Below are 27,706 nucleotides of genomic sequence, written 5' to 3'. Positions count from 1 at the left end.
TCAAGTTTGTATTTATTATTAAAACATAAAGAGCCAAGGAGAGGGGTGTCCACGATGAGGGATAGGGTCAAAAAAGTCAAGAAGTTTGCTGCAACTGCACAACCAAAACCTCACTCTTTTTTACTTGTGCCGTGCACATGGCACAGGTTATACAGGAGCAAAGCTTTGATTGTGCAGCCACAGGCATTATTTTGACTTTTAGACCTGTCCTGCGGACATTCGTTGGCAAAGGAACTATGAAGAAGAACAGAGGCCTCCATAATCCACTCCTCTTAAAAGGTTACTGCAGATGAAAATATGGGTTGCTTTTCTGCTGCAGCTTCTCATTAAAAAAAACAACCCACATCAGTACTGTATAAAGAATGAAGTTAAATTTATTCATAGTTCAGGGAGAAAAAAACCTCTCAGCTCAAAATCAAACCTGCCAGGTCTTTTGGCTTTTTTAGCATAAGGACAGTCAACTACAAGGTGCATGCCTCCTGTTCCAGGCATTTATTTTTCTGTAATGTTTAGATGCTAATAGAGACATTCCCTTCGAAAAGACATGACCTGAAACCATCTGGTAACCATTAGCTTCCAAAGATCATTCAGTAAGGCCTTAGCCCCTGGCATCCATGTTTAGAATACACCTCTTTAGCCAGGGGTGTCAAACTCAAGGCTCGGGGGTCGGATCTGGCCCTGTGGGGTGCTTAGATCTGGCCCTCGGGGGCCTTAGATCTGGAAACAGCGAAGGACCGGCCCGTGGTGGCTCTGCGAGTGAAAATGGACCTTGGGAGGGGCACATGCAGCCCTCACAAGCTCCATTTTTGCCAGCAGAGGATTGCAGGAGGCTATCACAGCCGAAAATGGAGCTCGGGATCCCATTTTCGCTGGCAACCACAGGCACCCCTGACATGAGTGACATTGAGCTGGCCACACCCACTCTGGCCACGAATGTCTCCCCCACCCCCTCCAAGGTCAAACACAACCCTGATGTGGCCCTCAATGAAATCGATTTTGACAGCCCTGTCTTTAGCTATTAGTAGCCAAACAAGACATTAGGGAGAAAAAGCACCTCTCCTGTATTACCTTTACATCCAGAGTTTCTCAACCTTGGCAATTTTAAGACAGGTAAACTTCAGCTTGCAGAATTATCCCACCAGCATGGCTGGCTGGGGAATTCTGGGAGTTGAAATCCACCTGTTTTGAAACTGCCAAGGTTGAGTGAGTCCTCCCCTGTTGGCTGGCTTTCTATGATGTTTGTAACCCTCCCCTACCAAGATCATAGAAAGCATCACACACAAATAGTAGGATTTGACCTTCAAAAGCATTCGGTTATTCAGAAGCGAAGGAATGTCTAAGCTTCCCTTTAACTGAAGCACCTGGATTGACCCATTAATTCCTACAACCACAGATCAATATTGCAAATGATCTTCCTTACAAGGCATGCTACTTAAGAGGGAGTCCTTGTGAAGACAATTCATCCCTTTGAGACGAGGCAGGCTTGGTCCAGAAATAAACATTTCGCTATCTCATCAGAAGGAGGTATTAATAATACAAAGGACTTTCTGAGCTTGTTAGGCCTGAGCTTACTTTTTATGCCTTGCAGTCTAATTAGGGACTAGGGATTTTTTTTTTTAGTGCTTCGCCTAATCTCTTTAGACTCTTCTATTTTAGTTTCACAGCAAATGCCTTGTCGGAACACGCTTTTTCCTCCGGTTGTTGAATATTTCATAGCTTGTCTGCTCTGTGTGGCTATGTGGTGGGGTTGTTGGAAAACGACAGGTCTTTAGTCTAGATCCAAGGTGAAGAAACCAATGCTCACACTTTGCAACAAGCAATTAATGTGTTTTGTGTCTTTGATGAAGGTAGTGTGGGGTAGAAACCCACTTTCACAGCAGCTGTTTGCTTATCAGAGAACAGCAGGAACACTGTGGTGTGGTAGACCCCTGTAACATGCCATAGAATAGAATAGAATAGAATAGAATAGAATAGAATAGAATAGAATAGAATAGAATACCAGAGTTGGAAGGGTCCTTGGAGGTCTTCTAGTCCAACCCCCTGCTTAGGCAGGAAACCCTACACCATATCAAGACAAATGGTTATCCAACATTTTCTTAAAACCTTCCAGTGTTGGAGCCTTCACAACTTCTGGAGGCAAGTTGTTCCACTGATTAATTGTTCTAACTGTCAGGAAATTTCTCCTTAGTTCTATTTATTTTTTTTATTTTTTTATTTTTGTCATAACAGTATATATAAGTTGCTTCTTTCCTTGATCAGTTTCCACCCATTGCTTCTTGTTCTACCCTCAGGTGCTTTTGAGTGTAGTTTGACTGCCTCTTCTTTGAGGCAGCCCCTTAGATATTGGAACACTGCTATCATGTCTCCCCTAGTCCTTCTTTTCATTAAACTAGACATACCCAGTTCCTGCAACTATTCTTTATATGTTTTAGCCTCCAGCCCCCTAATTATCTTGGTTGCTCTTCTCTGCACTCTTTCTAGAGTCTCCACATCTTTTTTACATCGTGGTGACTAAAACGGAATGCAGTATTCCAAGTGTGGCCTTACCAAGGGCTTATAATGTGGTATTAACACTTTACGTGATCTTGATTCTATCCCTCTCTTTATGCAGCCCAGAACTGTGTTGGCTTTTTTTGGCAGCCTTCCTAAACTGTGTAACGGTGAAGGAAAATGGTATCACCAAAAGTAGGAGAGAAGAAGAATCAGAGAAGAACCAGAAAAGTCTTTCTCCTTCAACACTGCAGGCCTTTCTGGACATCAAAGTTAAATAAGGATTTATCAGTGCAGAGCACACATGACAATGGTGGGAGATCTCATTCTTGTTCTCCACTCTTGAGAAGACTTTATAATTACATCAAACTTCTTAAGGGATGCCCTTAGAGGTAAAGCAGCTTCCCCCAATCTTTTGGGCACCAGGGACCGGTTCCGTGGAGAGAGTTTTTTCCCCAGACAGGAGGGGCTGTGGTTTCAGGTGCTGCCTACATCCTGTGGATGGAGCTCTGCTTGTTTGCACGGCCCAGTTTCTGGCATGCTGCGGACCACTGCCAGTTCATGGACCGGTTGGGGACCCCTGATGTAGATAGAGGGTAGAGAGAATGGCCTTGAAAGACAGGAGGAAGAGCTGCTACATAGGCAACAATCAGATAAAAGGCTCCAGCCAGAGCCAAGAAAATACAGGTAGTCTTCAACTTCCAGTTCATTTAGCGACTGTTCAAAGTTACAATGGTGCTGAAAAAAGTGACTTATTACTGTGTTTCATACTTACAAGCATTGCAGCATCCCCATGGTCACCTGATCAAAACTGAGATGCTGGGCAACTGATTCATATTTATGACGGTTGCAATTTCCCAGGGTCACATGATCACCGTTTGAAACCTTCTGACAAGCAAAGTCAGTGGGAAGCCAGATTCACTTAACAACCGTGTTACTAAATTAACAATTGCAATGATTCATTTAACAACTGTGGCAAAAAAGGTCATAAAATGGGGCAAAACTCACTTAACAAACGTCTCACTTAGCAAGAGGAATTTTGGGCTCAATCGTGGTCGTAAGTCAAGGACTTACCTGTAATGTGAATAAATCAGACAAGCCCCTCCCTAATTCACACAAAGGGATGGGGGTATGAAGTGCATTTAGATCTTCAAGATTGTTATTATGATATTATTATGATAAAAGGGCCAGTCAGTACTGACTTTTCGGCATGACTTTCATAGTCAAGCCCAGAGGTGCTATTCAGCAGGTTCTGACCAGTTCTGGAGAACAGGTAGCGGAAATTTTAGTAGTTCGGAGAGCCAGTAAATACCACCTCTGACTGGCCCTTCCCTCATCTATTCTCTGCCTCCCAAGTCCCAGCTGATTGGGAGGGAATGGGGATTTTGCAGTAAGCTTCCCCTGGAGTGGGGTGGGAATGGAGATTTTACAAAATCCTTCCCCTGCCACACCCACCAAGCCATGCTATGCCCACAAAGCCATGCCCACCAAACCGGTAGTAAAAAAAATTTGAATCCCACCACTGGTCAAGTCTACTTGAAGGGCTGACATCACCTTAGTATTTCAGATACTAAGGTCCACGTAGGTCCACGTAGCACTTCTCTTATATACACAAGCTGCACTGGATGTTTGTGAGGTGTTGGTGCACTTCAGGGTTCTGGATGTCATCTATAAAGTTCTTTATGCCATAGAGGTTGGTTGTTTCTAGTTGTAAGATCTGAAGAGCATGCTTGCTTCATGTTTCATCTCTCATGTGATGTGTCTGGTGGGACCTAGGAAGAAATGTCTCCCCTTTGGAACACTATCCTACGAAAGTTCACACAGCCCTCACTCCAATTCCCTTAAACCAGGTTTGGAGATCTGGATTTTCCTCCAGACCCTTAGTTGTGTTAGTTTTTGGTATCTCCCTGTTATAATCACCATTTTTTAGCCCAATGGTTTCATTTTTAACTGGTATCTCGAGAGTTGCTGTTCAGTTGGGTGGTGGTGGAAATTTCCATTACAAATAAATTCCATTTCTGCTAGTTAAAAGGAGCAGCGTTGTATTTAACTGATTATATTTCGTCTTTCACTGTAAGTTCAATTTAACTGTTTTATGGGCTGATTTCAGAAGTCTTAAAAGGATAATAAATAAAATAGTGGAATAAAACGTGCCAGAACCTTAAAAGGAATAATCTAGCAGACCACTTATCATGCATCTCCTGCAACATTAGCTAAAGAAATTAGTTTAGCTTTACCCTTTGCTGAAGATACTGCATTTCTTAGATTTTGAAAAAAAAAGCCACTATTTACTGTACTATTTATGTTTATAGGGATTGCCTCCCACACATCAGGTCATAACTGTCTAGCAATGTCCCATCAAGACAATCTGTTGTCCAAGTCAGAGGACAAGCCAATGTCTCATTATGGCTTCTCCAGATATCCTCTGGAAGTTAATATCCAATTATAATTTGTAATGCAATAGGAAAAAATGCTTTAAAATATGAAGAGCATTCATATTAACATTAAATCAAACTCAGCTGACCCACCCTTATTTGCTGAATACTATTCCAGTGCACTGTTCAAAACCCAATAAATTTTTTTAAAATTGAAGTCCCCAATATCCATCTTCTTTTTCTCTTCCTTACTAGTACCTGTCTCTTCCCACTTATTACTATAACCATGTTGCTTGTATCTTTCAATTTATATTGTTTTTGTTTCCTAGTACGATTTGCTAGCTTATTAGTAACCTAGACTATCACTAAGTGTTGTATCTTTTTATTCTTGATGAATGCATTTTATTCTCCTTATGTACACTGAGAGCATATATACCAAAAACAAATTCCTTGTGTGTCCAATCACACTTGGCCAAAAAGAAGAAGGAAGGAAGGAAGGAAGGAAGGAAGGAAGGAAGGAAGGAAGGAAGGAAGGAAGGAAGGAAGGAAAGAAAGATAGCTAGCTAGCTAGCTAGATAGCTAGATAGATAGATAGATAGATAGATAGATAGATAGATAGATAGATAGATAGATATTATAGAGAGAATTTTTCAATAGTAGCAACCTCATAGCTGTGGAAAATCACTTATTATTGAAAATAATATTAATATAAAGTTAATTTAGGAAGTAGGACTAATTTTAGATGTACTAAAACTCTGATCTGAGCTGCCTCACTTGACCCTTAATCACTGTTCTCCAGCATTTGGTAACAGATAATGGAATGACAGACTTGGAAGGGAACTTGGAAGTCTTCTAATCCAGGGGTCTCCAACTTTGGTCCCTTTAAGACTTGTGAACTTCAACTCCCAGAGCCCCTAAGCCAGCAAAGCTGGCTGAGGAACTCTGGGAGTTGAAGTCCACAAGTCTTAAAGGGACCAAGGTTGGAGACCCCTGTTCTAATCCAACCCCCTGCTTCAACAGGAGACCCCATGCCATTCCAGAAAATTGGCTGTCCAATCTCTTCTTAAAAGTGATGGAGCACCCACAACTTCTGAAGGGAAGCCCTTCCACTGGTTAATTGTTCTCACTGTTAGGAAATTTCTCCTTAATTCTAGGTTAGTCCTCTCCTTAATTAATTAGTTTCCATCCATTGTTTCTTGTCTTGCCTTCTGGTATTTTGGAAAATAAGTTGACTCCTCTTCTTGATGTGGTACCTAAGGACAATGCCTTGTTTTACCTAATAGCAAAATTGTTTGACCCTCAATAAGGATGGAAAAATTTTTATAGAAATTAATAGATTGCTTTGGGCTCTGGCTGAGTTGGGGTACCTAGATGCTTTGTCCTATAAGCATTGGTTTGGTTCAACCATCATGCTAATGTGATTTATTTGTAGTTTAGTGCATTATCTACACATTGCCACTGTAAGTTAGTTAACAAAGCATGGTACAAAAATAATAAGTTAGCCAGTTCATAGTACAAACCACCGAAGGTACTTATGGATAGTCAATGAAGTATGGCGATTACAGGGTTGATCTAAATTTAAGTCCCCCTTCAACCTACAGGGTGACTTTGGGCAGTCTTTCTCTTTTAGCCCAACCTAGTTTACAAGATTCTTGTTTTGGGATCCCTAGTAGCTTTTTGACCTCCTCAAGGAAAGGCAGACTATAAATCTAAATAAAATAAGTAAATACAATGAATTCTGCCATAGGAGGTCACATCCACAGTGAAACAGCTGAACCATATCAGAAATAGTACATAGTTTGGCTGTAAAAAGCTGCTTGTGAAAAATTTCTATTTCAGCTTATTCATCTGAAAAAAAAATGTTTGGCTGCTGGGTGCTGTTTCCATGGAAACAGACATCCAATTGGGAAGAGAAAGAAAAATTCTCCGGTTTTAAAGTAATATGTGTTTTGAATATTTTATCCTGGTTTGTCACAATATTAACTTCCCCTAATAAAAGAATGGGTTTGCTGAAAATATTTAGCATGGGTTTTTTTTGGTTATAGATAAAAATCATCTTGATAAAGCTCAATGGATGAGCTAGAGAAGAAAATCTTTTTTTTTACATAATGGATCAGTTGTGCTTTTTTGTGTGTCGTTATTTGTCCATGAGAAATCCAAATGTCTGCTGTATTTGATATAGGATAAAAATATAATTAAATCATTATCAGAGAAAAAGGCAACCTTTGTAGGTATGTTATGGGTGTGTCAGGAGGAGGAAATGTCAGTTTCATTCAATGCAACTTAAGTTTAAGAGCCAACCAATAGTGACTTGCCCCGTGTTCGGACCGATTCTGTAGAACCAGTAGTAAAACTGGTGGGAGGTTCTGCTCATTGACCAGATGTCATCATAGGCAATCTCCCCATGCTTGCTTCGCTCACTTGCTTGTGCGATCCCATTGCGAACCGGTAGTAAAGGTAAGTAGAACCCACCCCTGGGGCCAACAATTTACAGATTATTTACAGCTGTCTTAAAATGCCACAGACTTGGCACAACTTGCTTCAGTCCAAACACTTGGAATATGTGAGTTGTGGACTCAGCCTGGTTCACACAATAGATGCATGAGATATTAGCTTTGATGATGCTACACCATGGAACTGATGACTTTCAGACATCTGAAAGTTTTCCTTTACTTATAATAGCAATAGCACTTAGATTTATATACTGCTTCATAGTGCTTTACAGCAGCGGTCACCAACTGATGGTCTGTGAGAAAATTTTGGTGGTCTCCTGAAAAATTATTTGCATTTTTTATATTGCACTAAATCTGGAGTCCTCAAACTACGGCCCCTGGGCCAGATACAAGCAATGAATGTTTATGTTGCTGCAGAGAGTCTCCCCCTTCAGGGTCTTCTTGTATGGGTCGGAGGGGACAGAAATTCCAACTTGGGGTCTGCTTCAGCCTCCTGGTGCGGGGCTTTGGGCAAGGCTGGGGAGAAGAGGCGCTGGTGGTGAAGAGTCGGAGGGCTTTGTTCCAGTGGGACTGCCTCATGGCCTGGAACTGTCTGACCATCTCAGCCCGCTGAGCCTCCAGACGCCGGTCCCTGGCCTTGCACTCCCACAGGTCTTCCCTCTGCTTGGAAAGCCTCTGCTCCTAAACCTTAGTGAGGTGCTTCTGCTGAGCCTCCTTCTCGGTCAGATCCAATTTGAACTGAGCTGTTTTGCCAACTCTTTCTCGTGGTGGCTGCTTAGCTCCAACAGCTGCTTCCTTTTGGGGCCCTAAGGAACCTGAGTGGGCAGGTGAGGAGCGGCTGGGAGGGAAGGGGCAAGTAGAGGCTGGCGAGGTGCCCCTTGACGTGAGTGACATCAAGTTCGCCATGCCCATCCAGTCACATAACCCCCCTTGCCACACCCACCCAGCTGGTTATTAGGCAGATTGTATTAGTGGTTTGCAGGATTCAAAATTATGAATTTAGTGGTCCCTGAGGTCTGAAAGGTTGGTGACCCCTGCTTTACAGCATTCTTCAAGCTGTTTACAGAGTCAGCATGTTGCCCCCAACAATTTGGGTCCTCATTTTACCCACTTTGGAAGGATGGAAGGCACTCATTTAGCAACCAAGTGGCACTGAACAAACAATGGTCCTTCCACTTACAACCACTGCTGCATTCCCATGGTCACATGATCAGGATTTGGACACTTGGCAACTAGCATGTTGTTCTGGGGGATCACTTGATCACTATTTGCGACCTTCCCAACTGGCTTCCAACAAGCAAAATCAATGGGGGATCCAGATTCACTTAATGATCATGTGATTCATTAAACTGCAATGATTCACTTAACAACCATGGCAAAAAATGGTTGTAAAATTGGGCATGACTTACTTAACTTGCTAAGCAACAGAAATTCTGGTCCCAACTGTGGGTTGCAAGTCAAGGACTATCTATATTAGAATTTCACTGTTATACTGCCCTTTCCTAACTATTAGCTCCCTCTGAATATCTGTTTTTTATTTTCCTAATGGATTGCTTTGAGCTTGTTTTAAGATTATAATCAACTTTGGAAAGAAATATATATATATATATATATATAATATATAAAAATATATAGTTTTTTCCCGAAGGCCATCACTCTGCTAAACAAATAATTCCCTCAACACTGTCAAACTATTTACTAAATCTGCACTACTATTAATCTTCTCATCGTTCCCATCACCAATCTCTTTCCACTTATGATTGTATGACTGTAACTTTGTTGCTGGTAATCCTTATGATTTATATTGATATTGATTGTTCCTGATTGCTTATTTGTACCCTATGCTTATCATTAAGTGTTGTATCATTAAGTGTTAAATTGTACCCTATGACCATCATTTGTGTTGTAAATGTTGTACCTTGATGAAGGTATCTTTTCTTTTATGTACACTGAGAGCATATGCACCAAGACAAATTCCTTGTGTGTCCAATCACACTTGGCCAATAAAAATTCTATATGAATATATATATTATATTCTATATTATATTCTATATAAATATACAGGTAAACACATAGGACTGCATGATTAGAAAACTAAATATTTTCTAATAAATCTGCACAGTATTGGAAGAAAATTAGTAATCTTTTTATTTATTGATTTTGATACATTATCAATGTTAGAATTTTTTGAATGTTCACATGTGATTAGATAAGGCCATTTTATTTTTAAGGAAAGATGCAACTGATCTTAACAACCAGTGAGTTTAATGAGCACAGTGTGTAGAATTGCTTAAACACGTTTCATGATATCCAATACAGATTTTTGTGGGGTTGAATCCAATCAGACTCTTAATTCTAAATATCATGCATGAAATCATTAAGACTAAATATTTTCAGTTTAAAATTTTTGTGTGTGTGCTGAAAAAAAGAAAAGCTAAAAAAAAAACATAGTTAATGGATGTGCCACAATAGAGTTGAAACTGTATGTTGCACTTTTTGTCATGACAGCCAGTGTGTTTTGCCCTTTGAAGCCTGACATATGTACTTTATTCTCTTTATAGTTGTAGTGAACAATTTGTGCTGACAATTGTCAGGACCTTTCGATACAAAACTGGGTCTTTTTAAAAGCAATTTCTCCTGGAAGCACACAGCAATATTTTATAAATGTTCAAAAATGAAGCCTAACAACTTTCCTGTCAATTAGTTGAGATTTATGAACTTCGATCAGAACACATGGAAGGGCCTTTGCCAAGTTGCAGAGTACCTCCAGGGTGTCACTTCCTTCCTATATTTCAAATCAACAAATGTGCTGTCAACACCTGCTGAAACGCAATGAGGCAGAAGTTCCCTGGAGTCAAACACATTTAAACATGCAAACAAGTAACACACGGGGAAAACTGGAGCTTTTCATTTTTCAGCCAAATTTGTGCTATCTTCAGATTCCCGCAAGTCCTTACCAAAAATGTTGAAGGTCAGGGTTTTCAGATCTTCATTAAGTTTTTGTGCAAAAATCACACTAATTTTTTCCCCAAGTATCCTTACCCAGTGTGAATTATAGGAAAGCAAATTTTGATTGAAGGGCAGGAAAACCTTTGTAAAAGTTGACTTTGTATAATATACAAATGGATGAAGACTATTGCTTAACACAATGTAAGCCGCCCTGAGTCTTCGGAGAAGGGTGGGATATAAATTCAATTTTTTTAAAAAAAGAGCAGTTTTGAATGGGATCAATTATTAGAGCCTTTAGGGGGATCTGTTTGAGCACAGGCTAGACAGCCAGTTGTTGAGGATGCTGTGATCTGGGTCTCATCACCTCAATGGTGTCTTCCAACTCTATTATTCTATGAATCAGGGAAGTATTCAAAAAGATTGTGGGATGAAAAGCAGAGTAAAGCGATTTGTAAAAAAATGTGTTTAGAACTATTTACCCTGATCTGATCTCCTCCAGATGTCTTGTATTTCACATTCGATGATTTTTACCCTATATGGCTAAGGTGATGAAAAACAGTTTAAAGCTTTGTCTTATTGAAAAAATTAAATCGCTTTTCAAATGTATTTTGCTTTGTATCCAAAGAACTTCAAAAATAATTCATTCGGTAAAGGAATCTCTAGTGTCAGCATTGTGCCAGAAGTTGAATTCTCTGATATTCTCTGTTTGAAAGCTCTAAGAATGAACCAAAACAATTTCTAAACACACTTGATTTAAGAACACAGAACAAATGTGCCATAGGTTGAACGAAACAGGGGAGATTTAAGTCAAGTGGCTGTCCCATCAATCTTTTGTAGAACAAATATGGAGGAACCTAGGGCATCTTAAATCTAAGGTATTTATTGTGCTGCAATCATTTTGTGATTCCATCTAGTTCTAATTGAAAAAGTGGAAAAATTACACAATACTTTCTTAAATATTTAAGTGTCACATAATCCTTTATTGCTTTTTGTTTCTGTTGCTATTAAACCCATTTAAATCTGTACAATACATAATGCCCAAGACAGAATGTCTGACAGATTTCACATGATACAAGAAGTATGTTTAGCATGCACTAAAACTGCTAACAAATTGGACTTGTATATATGAGGATTCTTGGTTCTTAATTTTCCTTTCCAAACATGTTTAAGCATATAATGACTGAGTTCACACACTGCAGCTTAGCCTAAAGTTTGAACCTAATTAATCACGTAAGAGGTGAATTCTGATGGGTAGACAATGAGCATTCACAGAGATTTGAAGAACCTGAACAAAATTATGCTTTTGAAATTTGAATGCAACTATATGGCAATTTATTTGTGCACTTTCCCTACAGGAACTTAACATCTTTTATCTTTTGTATTCCATTTTCATTTTATCATTTATTAAATTTATATGTTACCTCTCTCACTGTGAAAAGCTACTCTTACACTCTTACATTATGGATGATGGTTTATTGTATACAGGTAGTTCTTGACTTACAACCACAACTGAGCCCAAAATTTCTGTTGCTCAATTAATCATTTTTTTAGTGAGTTTTGTCCCACTTTACGACTTTTCTTGCCACAGTTGTTATGTAAGTCACTGCACTTGTTAAGCCCGTAACACAGTTGTTAAGTGAATCTGGCTTCCCCATTGACTTTGCTTGTCAGAAGTTTGCAAAAAGTCATCACATGACTCCAGGACACTGCAGCCCTCAGACATTTGAGTCAGTTGCCAAATGTCCGAATGGTGATCACATGACTGCAATGTTGCTGCAACGGTCATCCATGGAACCTGGAATTAAGGAGAAACTTCCTAACAGTGAGGACAATTAATCAATGGATCAACTTGCTTTCAGAAATCGTGGGCTCTCCATCACTGGAGGTTTTTAAGAAGAGACTGGACAGTCACTCGTCTGAGATGGTATAGGTTCCCCTGCTTGAGCAGGGGGCTGGACTAGAAGACCTCCAAGGTCCCTTCCAGCTCAATACTTATTGTAAATTCTAAAATGTGAGAAATGGTCATAAGGCACTTTCCTTTTAGCATGCTCATGACTTCAAACGGTCACTAATGAGCTGCTGTAAGTCGAGGACTACCTGCATTACTGTCTGCTGCAAACCATAAAAGTGCAGGCTGAACAAAACTGAAACAAATAAGCCAGCATTTCTCAAATCTTGGCAAACTCTGGGAAGTGACGTCCATGCCCCGATTGAGAAACACTGAAATAAACAGTCAACACCTGCCCCAATAAGGCTGTGGAGGGTGTGGTCCCCACTTCCCAAGAAATCTGCTCCTTCAGTCCTATATGGAAGTGCCAAAACTTGGGGAGGAAGTGGAGTGAACCCCCAGTTTGAACCACCCAATTCATCCTATGCCAAGCATACAAGAGCCCGGTCGAGCCCACTGCCAGCTTGCCTAACAAGACCCAGGTAGAAGCAGCGAGGTGGACACAGAGGCACTGGATGTGTTGCTGAAGGCACACAGGTCCAGCAAAGCTGGCCTGCACCTAAAACGGGTCTCCAACCGTGGCAACTTTAAACCTGGCGGACTTCAACTCCCAGAATTCCCTAGCCAGCAAAGCTGAGGAATTCTGGGAGTTGGAAGTCCGCCAGGCTTAAAGTTGCCAGGGTTGGAGACCCCTGACCTAAAAGCCCTAGTAGAGCCTGCTCTGCCCTAGCCTACCCGCAAAGGCTGCCTGTGATGGCCCCTCACACGCTTCGCAACAATTGCAACGGCCTCAATCACGCGCAAAAGCTCGCTAAGCATTAACCCCGATTTGATTTCCCTCAGGGTAACGTTACGAGAAGCAACCGGAGACCACTGAGGGAAGGTAAAAGCCCGCCAAACAACAAGAATCCAGCAGGACTACGTTTCCCATCAAACCTAGATAAAAAAAAAAAAATGCGGGGTAGCGGACGGTTCCCCCCTCCCCCACACACACCTCCCTTCTCCTCTCGCCCTCCTCCCCTCCCGCCGAGCGGCACGTGCCGCCCGCCTCAACCAATAGAGGGCGTGTCGGGGGCGGGTCACGTGCTTTTGTTTGGCGCTTTTGTGGAGCAGGCAGGGCAGTTAGGCGCGGAGTCCGTGTGTGGTGACGGGAGCAGGTGGGTCGAGGCGAAAGCTGGGTGGGAAGCGAGGTAGGGCCGGGGCGGGGTGGCTCCGGCGGGCGAGTGACCGAGCCTTCTCTTCGCGAGGAGAGAACGAAAACAGGTCCTGGTGGGGCACGGGCAGCTGTGGGCGAGGTCTCCGCACAAAAACCGCTTTGTCGTGGGCGGCTCCGTTCACCTCGGCGGGCTCTTGTCCCTTCGCGGTGGTTCGGGGGTGGGGGGGTTTGCGGGAGAGAGAGAGAGAAAAAACAAACCAACCCGGGACGCTACGTCGACGAAGGGCCGCTGCGGGACTTGGGCGCTCGGCTTCTTCGCCTCCAGCTCCGCATGGAACAGGTGGCTTGTCCCGGCCCTTCCACGGTTTGACAGAAGTGGAGCGCTTTGATCTATTGTTCGAGGGGAAGGGGCGGCGGCGGCGGGAACGTGGGGGGGGGGACCGCCGCCGCCTTGCCGCGCGCGCTGGCGAGCTTCGGAAGGGAGGGGGCGCCAGAGACAACACCCGCCTGGCGCGCGCCGTCTCCCTCAGCGTGGGGGTGGGGGTGGGAGAAAAAGAGAAACGCTTGAGCGAAAAAGGGTGTGTTGAGGGGGGTTGAAAAGAAGCCGCCCTCCCCCCCGTTCAGCAGGCTGAGGAAGCAGAAGGCAAAAATCAAAGAGCTCGTCCCGCTCCAGCTCTTCTGGCGGGTCAAAGCGGGAGGGGCAACTCCCCAGGGGAGCGGGAGGGGGGGGAAAAACAGGGAGGGGAGCCCGAGCGGCGGTGCCCGGATGTTACCGTTGCAAAGCCCTCGCCCCCTCCCCTCCGAAGGGGATTAGCGCGCGCGCGCGCGCTCTTGCTCTCTTTCAGGCGGTTTGAATTCGGTGCGTTCGAGAGCGGCGCGTGGGGAGGGCGGGGCTTCCTTTCTCCCATTCCCCTCCCTTTTTTTAAAAAAAAAATCTGCTCTTTTAGTTGTGGGGATTTGCTGTCTCGATGGCCCCGCCCCACTGAGGGGCAGCGGTGGGGTGCTTTTCTCCACCCTGTTCCTTCCTCTTCAGTCTTGGGCGTTGTTTATCTGGCTTTTCTTTAACGGTGTTGTTTTTTTTTTTTTTTTTCTGCAAAAAAGGATAGTCCCCGTTCCCCCCAGTGCTTCTCCCCCCACCCTTTCTTGTATCACCGCACACCTAAGAGCCTTAAACCTTAGTGGTCCTTTTATTTCATGTTTTTTGTTGAATTCCTGCTTCATCTCAAACCCTTTGTGTGGATGTGCCTTAAAGAGACCCAACAGCAATGTGGTTGCTTTATTGATGCTAATGTTGCACAAACTGTCCTACTGAGACACCCTTTGTGCTTTTTTTTTTTTCAAAAAGCAAGAACAATGGCATTACTGATCTCTGGCTGTCAGGTCATTAGAAATATGCATTTTCTTGAGGAAGATCTTCAGGAGTTCTAATTTGATATGCAAAAGGGGTTTGATCATTGCCCTAGAAAGTATAGACAGCTCTTAGTTGATAAGTGTTTGTGTTAGAAATACATTTCCTTAAGTACTTTACCTTATTTTTAGGTGCTTTCCCCTGAGTGTTAAATAACCCCTAATGCCAGCATCAGATGTCTGGGGGGGCCCAAGCAACAAACACTCCAGGGGTCCCTTCAATCTAGATATCTTTAAAGAGAAAGCTAGTATGTCTGCCTTTAAGAGCAACTGCCTTTAAGAGCAATTACTGTCTAATTGTGAATTGTACAGTGCTGGATTCTTTGTTACTGCTACAGAGGAATTACTGTTAATTTAAGAAAAATCAAGCTATTTTAAACGTTGAGTATATTTAACTTTAATCTTTGCACGTGATATTAGTGTAAGGAAATAGATATCATCTTAGCTAATTGTTTAATGGGCATAAGTTCTGTGCTTTATGATAAACAATAAAATACCCATACTGTCATCCGTGAGAATATGGTGATGATAGTCTCAGGAAGAACAACCACGTGGTACCATGTCTTTGTTCATTCCACATAGACATATTACCACTACGTGTTAGTGGATCTTGAATGGGTCTTAAGGTGAAAAGTAGGATACAGCAGATATGACCTAAGCCTGAGTATTCTAGCTTGATACATTCCATACTGCTTGACATTTTTAGATGCATTACCTCACATGTATCTTCTAAATTTGAAAAACAAGGGCTAGACTCTGGTAGAAGATTTGACTTATCAATAATGCTTATCATTTAGAATTATTTTAAATTGTTAAATACTGAGATCAGTCATGTTAATGGTACTGCATATTTCAATTTATTTAAGGATGTGTCTGCTTTCTTAGGGCTCATTTACTGGAGTAGCTGTAATACCCTTTGGAGATATTCTGTTTAGCCATGGCTTCTTCTGGTAAGTATTAGTTTCATTGTATTCTAATGCATCATAATTGAATAAGAGAAATGCTTTCTCAGCATTTTGGGAAAAAAATGTCAAATTATTTTTAATGGGTATTATGAGTCATCCTTTGATTACAGCTATTTCTAAAGAAAAATTGTATTTGCAAATAATGGAGATATGTATAAATATATAAATTGAAAAATAGTGAGTGATTCCTAATTTAAAGGTTTTTTTAATCTTCTGGAGGATAGCAACTAAGGTTAAAAGTAATAGTAGTTCTAAAGCAATTGTAATTAATTTTACTGAAATTGTTAATGTAATCCTTAAAAGTGTTCCAGTGTTCTGTTTTAAAATGATGTAGGACTATTTTTCGTGAATATGCTGCAGTACTATGGAATTAGATATACAATAAAGATATAAACATCTAGTTTTCTGTAAGGAATATACTATTTTTTTCTTTGCACAAGTATGTGGAATTTTATTGATTCCATAAAGTGAAAGGTCCTGGGCAGATGGAGTAGCCACAAATTAACCAGTATAACAGGTTTTAAAATCTGACAAGACTCAGAATGTGGCTCAAATATTAACTAAACAATATCTCATCTAGACATTCAGGTGAAAGAACTAGAAAAACGTGCTTCAGGACAGGCATTTGAATTGATACTGGGTCCTCCTCCAAAAGAAGCTGTTCCAGAATTTCCTCTCTCTCCTCCAAAGAAAAAAGATCTCTCATTGGAAGAAATTCAGAGGAAATTAGAAGCTGCAGAAGAAAGACGCAAGGTAAATATATACTGTTCTGTTTTCATATGTGAAAAGTGGATTGTTTAAACTTTAGCAACTAATGGCTGACTTTAAACAAGTATTGAAAACTACAATTTAGAAATTCCTCATGCTGTAGCCGTTTCAGTACTTCCTATTTAACTGAATGGGAATTAATAGTTGCAGCTGTGGTGCAAATATGGTAACTCTAACAAAACTAAGTATTTTTAACATGGATCCTAAGTTATTTTTAAGAATTTCAGAAGTTTGATAAAAATAGTAATATGATTGCAGAAAGTGGGACTGCTTGACTTAAATTAATTTGACAAACCATTTATTGGATCCTATGAATGATATGAGGGTAATATTAACCTAAGCAAGAACTGTAATTGTATATAGATTGCTCTCAGCTAAATACAAGATGGATCTATATTCTAGTCCCATGAAGCTGAAGTTTTGAAGCAACTAGCTGAAAAGCGAGAACATGAAAAAGAAGTGCTGCAGAAGGCAATTGAAGAAAATAACAACTTTAGCAAAATGGCAGAGGAAAAGTTGACTCATAAAATGGAAGCCAACAAAGAGAACAGAGAAGCACAAATTGCTGCTAAACTGGAACGCTTGAGAGAGAAAGTAAGTGCTGTGCAATTCACTTCATTTAGTAAACTGAACTTAGGTTGCCAGTTACACACAGAATATCTGGCAATAATTAATTCTTCAGATTTCACATAAGAGTTTTGTTTTTTAAAAACATGCAGTGGCTAAATTCAGAAATCATACATATAATAAAAGCTAATAATCTGGTTAAGAAGTGGCTGTTCAATTTGAATGCTACAAAGAAAGGCACTGAACTTTACAAGAAATAAAAATGACAAATACTTCACTGGCCCTTTGGCCTATTTGGACTTGGGAAATCATTGAGCATGACTATGAATTGGCTGCCACATGAGGTGTGTTTAATCAACAATACAGTACAATAATATGTAAGTGTCATGTTAAATAATTACCATATTTTCAGAAAAATAGAAAAGCTTACCTGAGACAAGCTTATTAGACAGCTTAGTATGGCAACGAAATGTTAACTTTTGGTTAAATCAGACTTTATGTAGCTATTTTCCCCCAAAATGAAAACTAGGAAAACTCTTTTCCCAAAGACACAAGAAAAATTACAAATCTTCCATCTGAAATTAAAGCAGTGATCAGGAGTAATCTTAATTTGCTTTATTTTTTATTTAGGAATAGAATAGAATAGAATAGAATAGAATAGAACAGAACAGAACAGAACAGAACAGAACAGAACAGAACAGAATACTTGGAAGGAACCTTGGAGGTCTTCTAGTCCAACCCCCTGCTCAGGCAGGAAACCCTATATCATTTCAGACAAATGGTTGTCCAATCTCTAAAAACGTCCAGTGTTGGAACAACTGATTACCGTATTTTTCAGAGTATAAGATGCACTTTCCCCCCACTAAAAGAGGGTGAAAATTTGGGTGCATCTTATACACCAGATGTAGCCCCGCCCACCCGCCAGCCCCCACCCTTTGGCCTCTACCTCCCAGCAATTTACCTCCTTGCAGCAAACTGCAAACACCCTGTTTCAGCTTCAGCACAGTCTGATTAGCACAAGCAGTTGATTGTCTGTTGGATTGGCATCCTGACCCTCAGCTGTTTCAGGCTGGAGGAATTTGCCATTGCCTATTACCCCGCAGGCCTCCTGCAAACAGGCAAATTGCTGGGAGGCAGATTTTTTCTTCTGCTAATCAAACTCTGCTGAAAACGAAACTAAAGCAGACTGTTTGCTGTGCTGGGAGGCAGAGGCAGAATTATTGTGAGTGGAATCAAGATTAGCTGAAATTTAAAAAGCACTTCACTAACTTAATTAAAATGTTACCTGAAGGAAAATAGAGGGGGAAAATGCTTTACATCTAACAGATTAAGTGCTGAATAACTTACTGATTCTGATTACAATACCAATCTATGCAAAGAAAAAAACTTAAAAACAATTTCAAACTGGTAAAATTTCATATTATTTCCCATATCTATGCCCTATCTTGTTTTCCTCCCCAAAAAAGGTTAAGTGCGTCTTATGGTCCGGAGAATCTTATACGCCAAAAAATACAGTAATTGTGTCCAGAAATTTCTTCTTAGTTCTAGGTTTTTTCTCTCCTTGATCAGTTTCCATCTATTACTTCTTGTGCTGCCCTCAGGTGCTTTGGGGAATAGCTTGACTCCTTCTTTGTGGCAGCCCCTGAGATATCGGAACACTGCTATCATGTCACTCCTGGTCCTTCTTTTCATTAAACTAGACATACCCAATTCCAGCAATCATTCTTTATATGTTTAGCCTCCAGTCCCCTAATCATTTTTGTTGCTCCTCTTATTCATTTAGAACACCTATATAGCCATCCATCTTATAACCAACTGTGGGTGACTCCTAGAATTTGGGTGGGAGCTTTTAAAAAATGGTTTGTATTTGGGGTGATTGTGTGGATCCCAGAAAAAGCAGGGGTGATAGGTAACTAATGATAAAATTTGATAAGAAACTTCTTTTTAAAAAATCTTGTGAATTGAGATTAGCAAGATTCCAACACAGTAGGTTCATCTAGACATGGCTTTGTCCAAATAACTTATGTTTATAGAGTAAAAGGATCAAACCTAGTCTTTCCTCAATAAAAAAACAATTTTGCAACTGTAAAAATGCTGTAACACGATAGACTTATGCTTGATTTTATTTATTTATTTTATTTATTTATTTATTTGATTTTTATACCGCCCTTCTCCCGAAGGACTCAGGGCGGTGTACAGGCAAAAATAAAACAGATAATACAATGTACAATTTAAAATGTAATTAAAAAACTTATTTTAAAATTAGCCTGAGAAGTAAAAATATACAATAAACTAAAAACCCCATTTAAAATTAATTAATAAAAATTTAAAATTAATAAAATTCAATTCAAGCCAGCCCTGCGCGAATGAAAAGATGTGTCTTCAATTCGCGACGGAATGTCCGAAGGTCAGGTATTTGGTGTAAACCCGGGCGAAGCTCGTTCCAGAGTGTGGGAGCCCCCACAGAGAAGGACCTTCCCCTGGGGGCCGCCAGCCGACATTGCTTGGCGGACGGCACCCTGAGAAGTCTCTCTCTGTGAGAGCGTACGGGTCGGTGGGAGGCATGTGGTAACAGCAGGCGGTCCCGTAAGTACCCAGGCCCTAAGCCATGGAGCCCTTTAAAGATAGTAACCAAAACCTTAAAGTGCACTCGAAAGGCCACAGGTAGCCAGTGCAGTCTGTGCAGGAGCGGTGTTATATGGGAGCTACGCGTAGCTCCCTCTATCACCCGCGCAGCTGCATTCTGGACTAACTGAAGCCTCCGAGTGCACCTCAAGGGGAGCCCCATGTAGAGAGCATTACAATAATCCAAGCGAGAGGTAACGAGCGCATGAGTGACTGTGCACAAGGCATCCCGATCAAGGAAGGGGCGCAACTGCCGAACCAGGCGAACCTGGTGGAAGGCCCTCCTGGAGACGGCCGTCAAATGATCTTCAAACGACAGCCGATCATCCAGGAGGACACCTAAGTTGCGCACCCTATCCTTTGGGGCCAGTAACTCGCCTCCAACAGTCAGCTGCGGCTGCGGCTGCAGCTGACTGAATCGGGATGCCGGCATCCACAGCCACTCCGTCTTGGAGGGATTAAGCTTGAGCCTGTTTCTCCCCATCCAGACCCGTACGGCTTCCACACACCGGGACAGCACTTCAACAGCTTCATTGGGGTGGCCTGGGGTGGAGAAGTACAGCTGGGTGTCATCAGCGTACAGCTGGTATCTCACCCCAAAGCCACTGATGATCTCACCCAACGGCTTCATGTAGATGTTGAACAGAAGGGGCGAGAGGATCGACCCCTGCGGCACCCCACAAGTGAGGTCCCTCACGGTCGACCTCTGCCCCCCTGTCAACACCGTCTGCGACCGGTCAGAGAGATAGGAGGAGAACCACCGATACACGGTGCCTCCCACTCCCAATCCCCCCAACCGGCGCAGCAAGATACCATGGTCGATGGTATCAAAAGCCGCTGAGAGGTCTAATAGGACCAGGGCAGAGGAATAACCCCTGTCCCTGGCCCTCCAGAGATTTTATGCTTTAGACTGCTATGGCAGATTTTAACAATAAAAATTACTCCATCTTAAAGCTAGCCAGCTGGAATGAAAATTCTCAATATATTATTGAGCCCATCACTACTACAATCTGAAAAAATCGAATATAATCTGTATAGAATTTATATGTAGGTTATTTAAGACTTAGTCTTTTGTTACATCGATAATCAGTGTTCTCAGTCCAGTATATACCTATATTCCATTTACCATCAGGAAATTGCTCACTGAATTCCCCACAGCAGAGCCAAAGATTAGTTGTAATCCAATTTATTTGGACAGTGTTAGTTTAAAATTTCTGAAGAATTTACTGTTTTCTCATTTTCTTAATTTTGCTTTCCTTTCCTAGGAAAAGCATATTGAAGAAGTACGAAAGAACAAAGAAGGAGGCAAAGAACCTGGTGAGAACGAAAGCGACTGACTTCATAATGGAAATTAACTTCTCCCCTTTGTCTAAATATCCAAAGACTGTATTGGCCAGTGTTTTTTGTTAAGTTTCTAGAAACTGATGTAGAGCTGTATAGTTAGATCTGACTGTACACTTGATTTGGGGAATTAGAGGGGAGCCCTTTCATGTTCACTCTTTTTCTAAACTGTTGTCTTTCCAGTGTAGCTATCTTGTTGCATTTCTTCTATTCCAGTGCATTTGTTCCTGGATTGATGGCTAGTGCTATGTTCAGCTCTGACATTTTTGTGAACTGAATATGTAGTGTAATGTTCATGCTGAATCTGTTACACTTCAGAATCTGTCAGTCTTAAGATATTACTGTAACCAAGTGATTTAATAAAGCTGCACAATGCTGTTATCACAGGTGAGTGTTTTTGAAACTAGCATTACTACATAAGCAGTTCAAGCATATTTATAGCTAGAATATTGGAATGCAATATTAAAATATCTACAAATTATTACTAAATACAGTGGCATAATATTCCTTAGTACTGTTTTCTGTGCAGTTGCCTATTGTTCTAGGTTTACAATAAGAGCTTTGTCTTCTACCTTAGCAGTTGTCAGCTGCTATTTATTCAGACAACCCAGAACCACCTCCCTTCTTGACTATTCTAGTACTTGCAACAAAAACAAATAATTCCTTGTTAACATAGGATGAATTCAAAGGGATGAAGTCTCTTAAAATTTAGGGTATCTTCAAAATTAAGTTTAGAAATAAAGAACAGCTTTCCTTAAACAGCACACAAAAAGGAAACTTACTTTGTAAAAACAGTAAAAATAATTGCACTTGTAGGTTCAAACCTTATTAGGTAAGAACATTTGGTTCTGCTGCTTTTACAATTTGATTCTAGAGATACTGTTAAAGTAAGACTAAGCTTAATATATGCCATCAAAAATGTTCGTATCTTGGGATGATGACAAAAGCCTGGCATAGTATCTGTTTAACTTGTATCATTGTTGTAGAATGGATATGGGAATTAAAAGCGCCCTCATGTGGCAATAGTAGTGGTAACTATATAGTCAAGAATGGTATGTTGCATACTGGATTATGTTGGGGGAAAAAGCATACATTTAAGCTTCAGGAACCCAGTGTGGCAATTGGTTACTGCAGTTAAAATACTTTTTCAACATCTTTACACTTTTAAAAGTAGTTTTTCATTAGCTGCAGTAAAGAGAATTGATTGGGTTAACTAAAATTGTGATTGTAGCCATCTTACCTTGATATGAGAAACATTTATCTGATATGCCATCCCCAGGCCTTTGGATGTTTTAATTAAAATATATGATTGGTGCCAAGTGGTTCATGCTGTAATTTTTAATAGTTTAAACGTAAAACTGCTTCTGTGCATGCCTGTGTTCAGATATATGTGCTTGATCTCCTTGCTCATTTCATCAAAATAATAAAATTTATAATTACCATATCTGTATCTTAGACTTAGTCAGTTATTAATAAATAGACTTAATCAAGTTTGGTGCACTTTTCTGCTGTCTTTAGATAGTGAATGTTTTGCCACTATAAAAGCTTATTAGAAATTTATTGAAAGTGTTTGTTGGGTTCAGAAAATGCTATCAAAAACACATATTTGAAGTAGTATAGCTAGCTGTCAGGTACATTTTATTAAAACAACATAAAATAAATATAGCACTAAAGAGCAAGAATTTAAAAAAGAAATGCTTTGATGTATAAATGGTATGCTTGTCTATTTGGTAATGATTCGGTTAGTTACAGTGAGACTGTTAGTGTTCAGGTAAGTGTGGATCTCAGCAGATAGAGACATCTGCCTGATCTTTGACTGTATTAAAAAGCATATTGGCATCAGACCTTGTTAATATTTGAATGGGAGATTGTCAAGATACTTTTAGGCTGCTAGGCTGACAGAAGTTAAAAATGTCGGAAAAGGGTAATTGCAAACCATATGTGCATTGTTGCAAAGATAATGGAAAGTATGTTTCACTAAGGGTCCAAATCTATTTTATTATATTTATGCAGCTACCCATCTCACACAAAAGTGACTCTGGATAGCTTACAACACTTACTGTATTTTTCGGAGTATAAGACACTTCCCCCCCCCCCCCAAAAGAGACTGAAAATTTGGGTGCGTCTTATACTTTGTAGCTTTTTTTTTCAGCCCTAACGAGGCAATCTTACTGTGCCTGCTCCCTCCGACTCTCAGCTGTTCTTTAGAAGCTTTTTTTCAACCCTAGCAAGGCACTAGGAGCAAGGCACTTCTCTCTCCAAAAATCAGTTGTGCTTTAGCAGCTGTTTTTTATCCCCAAGCTGGGGATAAAAAGCGTGCACACTCTCAAAACCAGCAAACTAATGCACTGAAGCTGAGCAGACTAAGGACGCTAGCCAGATGAATACCTGGTAGGCAGATTTTTTTTCCTATTTTCCTCCCCAAAAACTAGGCTGCATCTTATAATCAGGTGTGTTTTATACTCTAAAAAATATTGTAATTGAAAAACAGATAAAATGTTACACAAAACATATTAACCACAATAAGGGAACCATTGCAAATCTTTTAAGAGCACCTTTGTCTTTTCTAAGCTTTAAATATACCGTGTTTCCCTGAACATAAGACACTGTCTTATATTTTTTTGAACCCCGAAATAAGCGCTTGGTCTTATTTTCGGGGAGGTTTTATTATTTTGGAGCATGTGGAGCAAGATGGGGCTCCTCTTGCTGTCTTACTTGATGTCGAGCTGTATTTCCCTAACCCTAACCAGAGGAAATGGCTGGGATTGGCTGCGCATGTGTTAAATATTTTTGGGGAGGGCTTATTTTCATGGAAACACGGTATATTCTGTTATTGAAAAACATGTCTCCAGAACTTACCTGTAACTTAATTTGAAAGATTTGCTTAACAACTGAAAACCTCTTCCCCCCCCCCCCCCCAATTTTTGCATCATTCTGGTGAACTAAAATTTCAAGCAAACCAATGCAGAAGTTAGAGCTTGAATTAATGTGCTGTTGCATTCTGCAATGCGAAATAGGTGAATTAATATTTAACAGGTTTTTTGGGTGGAATGCAAAGCCGTTGGAGTCAGAATATTGAGAACACTTCAGAAAGCATATAAATAAACACTCTTAAGTAGGCTAACATTTTTAAAACAAAGGCTATATGTTTTGCTTTCTGCATGTGTGCGCTTGCATAAAGTATGTTACTTAGGAATAATAAATACATCCTGTCATGATACAAGCACCAATATTGCTTCAAGTAAAAAGTCTTGGTTTTCAAATACAAGATTTGTGCATGAGGTTTCCTTCCTTTCAATGGGAAAGGAAGATATTTTTACACTTTTAATCCATGCTTCCCAATTGGAGAAACATCAGTTATTTTCCTCAGTTGCTTCCTGTCTAAATGCTGTTGTATCTTGGATTTTACTTAAATTATATCAGGAAGGTTAGAAAACAGAAAGATATTCAAGTGAAATTGCCCTGCCATACATCTCGCTCATACAGTAATATAATGCTTGTATAACTTTGGATCCTAGCCTTAGGAAGTATCGATTTAGCAATAGAAACCTCTTCAAGCTGATGCCGCTCAGAATTCTAAAATACTTTAGCTTAATTTGGCCAATATCCACAGCAGTTACTAGATGTAGTCTTAAAACATCTGGGGATAACATTGGAAAAATACCAATTGGAAAAGTTCATTTTGAAAGCTTGGAATACCTCTTGATGTATTTGAATAATTCTTAATTTGAATTAAAATGTTCTTACATTGGGGAATTGCAGTTTTGTTTCAGAAAAGAGATGGATGGTTTAATTTATAAGCTGTCCATCTTATAAAGGTGACCCTAGGTGGCATGCAATAAAAAAAAACCTTAAAACTCAGTTTTCTCCTAATTTGCTTGTGGCAGAGTTGGTTCTCTCTCTCTTCCCATCTCCCTCTCCCCTCAGCAAAGCAGATAGCTACTGCTTGGTGATGCTGTTGATAAGGTTACACTGTGGTTGTCCAAGTTGTACTAGCTTTTGGTGCATTTCCAAGTGGTTGTGATTGCTACTTCTGAAAGGCAGCAATTCAGCTTGGGCCTTGGATATCTATAAAACCACCTATTGTGCAGATGGCCAGAGTGCTGTTTACATCCAAGAGGAGGGGGACAGACAGTAGGCATTTTGTATGGGGCTCTCCTGTGACAGACAAGGGATGGGCTCTACTCTTGTGGTCTTGGAAGAAGCTGAGAAAAACCCAGTTCTTTGGAATGCCTTTGGGTAATGATTGTCAAGTCACTGGTGGTGGCTTTAGTTTTGATAGTGTATCATTTTCTATTTGTAATTGTATAAATTTTATTATTGGTATCTGGGCTGCCTAGAGACGTCTGGATTGAGGAGGTGGATAAAGTCATAAATAAAAAAATAAAAATTCATTCATTCCACAGTTTGCATCTGGAAATGTCTTGGATAACAAGATTGTACTTCATCATCATCTGTTTCCTATTGTGCAGTCAATTTAATTTTGATATTGTATTAGAAGATATCCGTATATAGTGTCTGCATTTATATTTCTTGAAACAGATGTTGGGAATAAACAATAATATTGTAGCTTGCCACTGCCTTTTCTGGGTTTGATTTTGAAGCTACTGAGCCCCACTTCGTTTCCTCTTGTACTGTGTACTGGTTCCCTTTTGACTTTACTTACAGAGGTGAATCTCCTACTCCATCCAGTGTTCCTTTCATCATCACTGAAGCTACCAAGACTTCCCACCACATCAGGTGGAAGAAGAAGGTAATTGCCATTGTTTTTCCTTCTGACAATGGCTGCAGCATTGTATCCCAAGTTTACCTCTCCTTTATAGGCTGGTGGCTTCTTCATAAACACACCTAGGTTAGAATGGGATAAGGTGTGTGGAAGGTGGTCTGTTTGGTTGATGACTAAAGGAAGGTGTAGGTCTAATAAGGCCATACTTTAGACCTTGGGGCAGCAGCAGTACAATCTGGAGTTGGGGTGTGTTACATCAATCCTTTGTCATAGACATAACTTCTTATTGGCTTTGGCATTCTGTGATACCATGCTTCCAGAGTCTTGCCCAGTTATCTAGGAAGAGTTTGAACCTGTTGGCCCCGATTTAAGTTACAGGATCCCCGAAACTATAAGCTTGACTTGTATCTTTTAGATCCCTGTTCCAGCTTGATTAAAATCTTCCAGGAAATAACAGGTGAATGGGTCCATGCAATAGTGAATGTTTCTCTGCAGGAGATAATGGTTCCATTTGTCTTTAAAGAGATGGTGGCTGCCCCCCTGCTTAAGAAACCATGACTGAACCCAATGGATCTGAACAACTGTCATCCAGTCTCCACCTTTCTGTTGAAAAGGTGGTCAGTCTGCAGCTCCAGGTGGGTCCTGAAGAAGGAGATTATCTAGACCAAGTCAGGATTTGGGTCTGACCATAGACTGAGATGGCAATGACTACTAATTAAAGACCTTTGGTCAGCCCATCCTGGGAGTAGTGCATTCAATTTCCATTGATCTCTCAGTAGCTTTCAGTATTATCAGTCTTGGTATCCCTCTGGGCTGGCTTTGGGAAGTAAGAGGCACAGTTTTACATGGCTCTCCTTTCTCTGAGCCCACTTCCAGTCAGTCTTAGTAACTTCCTGATGATACCTATCTCTTCATTTGACAGGTGTTGCTGTCAGAAGTTTCCCAGGAAGCTGTGCCAATTTCCATATTCATTCCTAGCATGATTGGCTCTGGGTTTTAAGACCCACCCCGGTTGTGGGGTTTTAAAAACATTTACTAGGCGTCTGCTTCTCCATAATTTGGAGGCCCTTCTGGATCACAATTCCTTGAAGAACAGATAGTATCACAGAATCTTGGTAATACCACAGGTTTTTTTTACCAGCACAGCTCCAGTCTCCATCCATGTTTTGGAACAGCCTTCTGTAGCCTGGCTTACCTCCAGGCATGTTGGCTTACAACGCAGAATGCTCCTAGTCAGCCAATACTTCAGTTAGGAGCCAGGCTGGGAATGACTGAAGTTGGATTTGATTGGACTTGAAATAAATGTTTGTGCCACTGAGATAATTGAACAGATGCCTTGAATATGGAAGTTCTAAGTAGCACAGGGACTAAGTAGTACAGGGACGCAGTGGCTCGGGCTAGGACGTTGAGCTTGTCGATCGAAAGGTCGGCAACTCAGTGGTTCGAATCCCTAGTGCTGCCGTGTAACGGGGTGAGCTCCCATTACTTGTCCAGCTTTTGCCAACCTAGCAGTTTCAAAAGCACGTAAAAATGCAAGTAGAAAAAATAGGGACCATCTTTGGTGGGAAGGTAACAGCGTTCCGTGCGCCTTTGACCACAGAGACGTCTTCGGACAGCGCTGGCTCTTCAGCTTTGAAACGGAGATGAGCACCGCCCCCTAGAGTCGGCAACGACTAGCACATATGTGCGAGGGGAACCTTTACCTTTACGTAGCACCAACTTAACTGGAAACAGCATTCAAAATTAATGGTTAGTTTAATTTGTTTATTTCAACCGAATTGTGTGGCTTCACCTAACAAAATGATGTCTAAACTACACATATGGATGGCTTCAAAACTTCCTATGCAACATGCAGTTGCCTGAATGTCTATGGAGATTCTCAGTCATCCAGGTCATGATTGTCCCAAAGCTGGTTTTTTTTTTTAATTTGAATTCA

General features: G+C 40.8%; 1 protein-coding gene across 1 annotated transcript; it reads left to right on the top strand.

Moving 5' to 3' along the window:
• The first annotated feature begins 13,284 nt into the window (after positions 1-13,284).
• On the top strand, positions 13,285-25,618 carry STMN1 (stathmin 1). Its single transcript, XM_058195747.1, has 5 exons — positions 13,285-13,372; positions 15,664-15,728; positions 16,324-16,496; positions 16,914-17,105; positions 20,969-25,618. The coding sequence occupies exons 2-5, from the start codon at positions 15,716-15,718 to the stop codon at positions 21,038-21,040; spliced, it is 450 nt and encodes a 149-aa protein (XP_058051730.1). The 5' UTR covers positions 13,285-13,372; positions 15,664-15,715; the 3' UTR covers positions 21,041-25,618.
• The last annotated feature ends 2,088 nt before the right edge of the window (positions 25,619-27,706 follow it).

The sequence above is a fragment of the Ahaetulla prasina genome, chromosome 10 (assembly GCF_028640845.1).
Source record: "Ahaetulla prasina isolate Xishuangbanna chromosome 10, ASM2864084v1, whole genome shotgun sequence".
NCBI lineage: Eukaryota > Metazoa > Chordata > Lepidosauria > Squamata > Colubridae > Ahaetulla > Ahaetulla prasina.
This window is presented reverse-complemented; position numbering and strand designations above follow the sequence as displayed.

What these genes read in the sequence shown, in the direction of transcription:
- STMN1 (XM_058195747.1), top strand. An exon ending in CTGCAGAAGAAAGACGCAAG is followed by an intron (nt 16,497 to 16,913) that starts GTAAATATATAC and finishes TCTATATTCTAG; the next exon opens with TCCCATGAAGCTGAAGTTTT. An exon ending in TGGAACGCTTGAGAGAGAAA is followed by an intron (nt 17,106 to 20,968) that starts GTAAGTGCTGTG and finishes TTCCTTTCCTAG; the next exon opens with GAAAAGCATATTGAAGAAGT.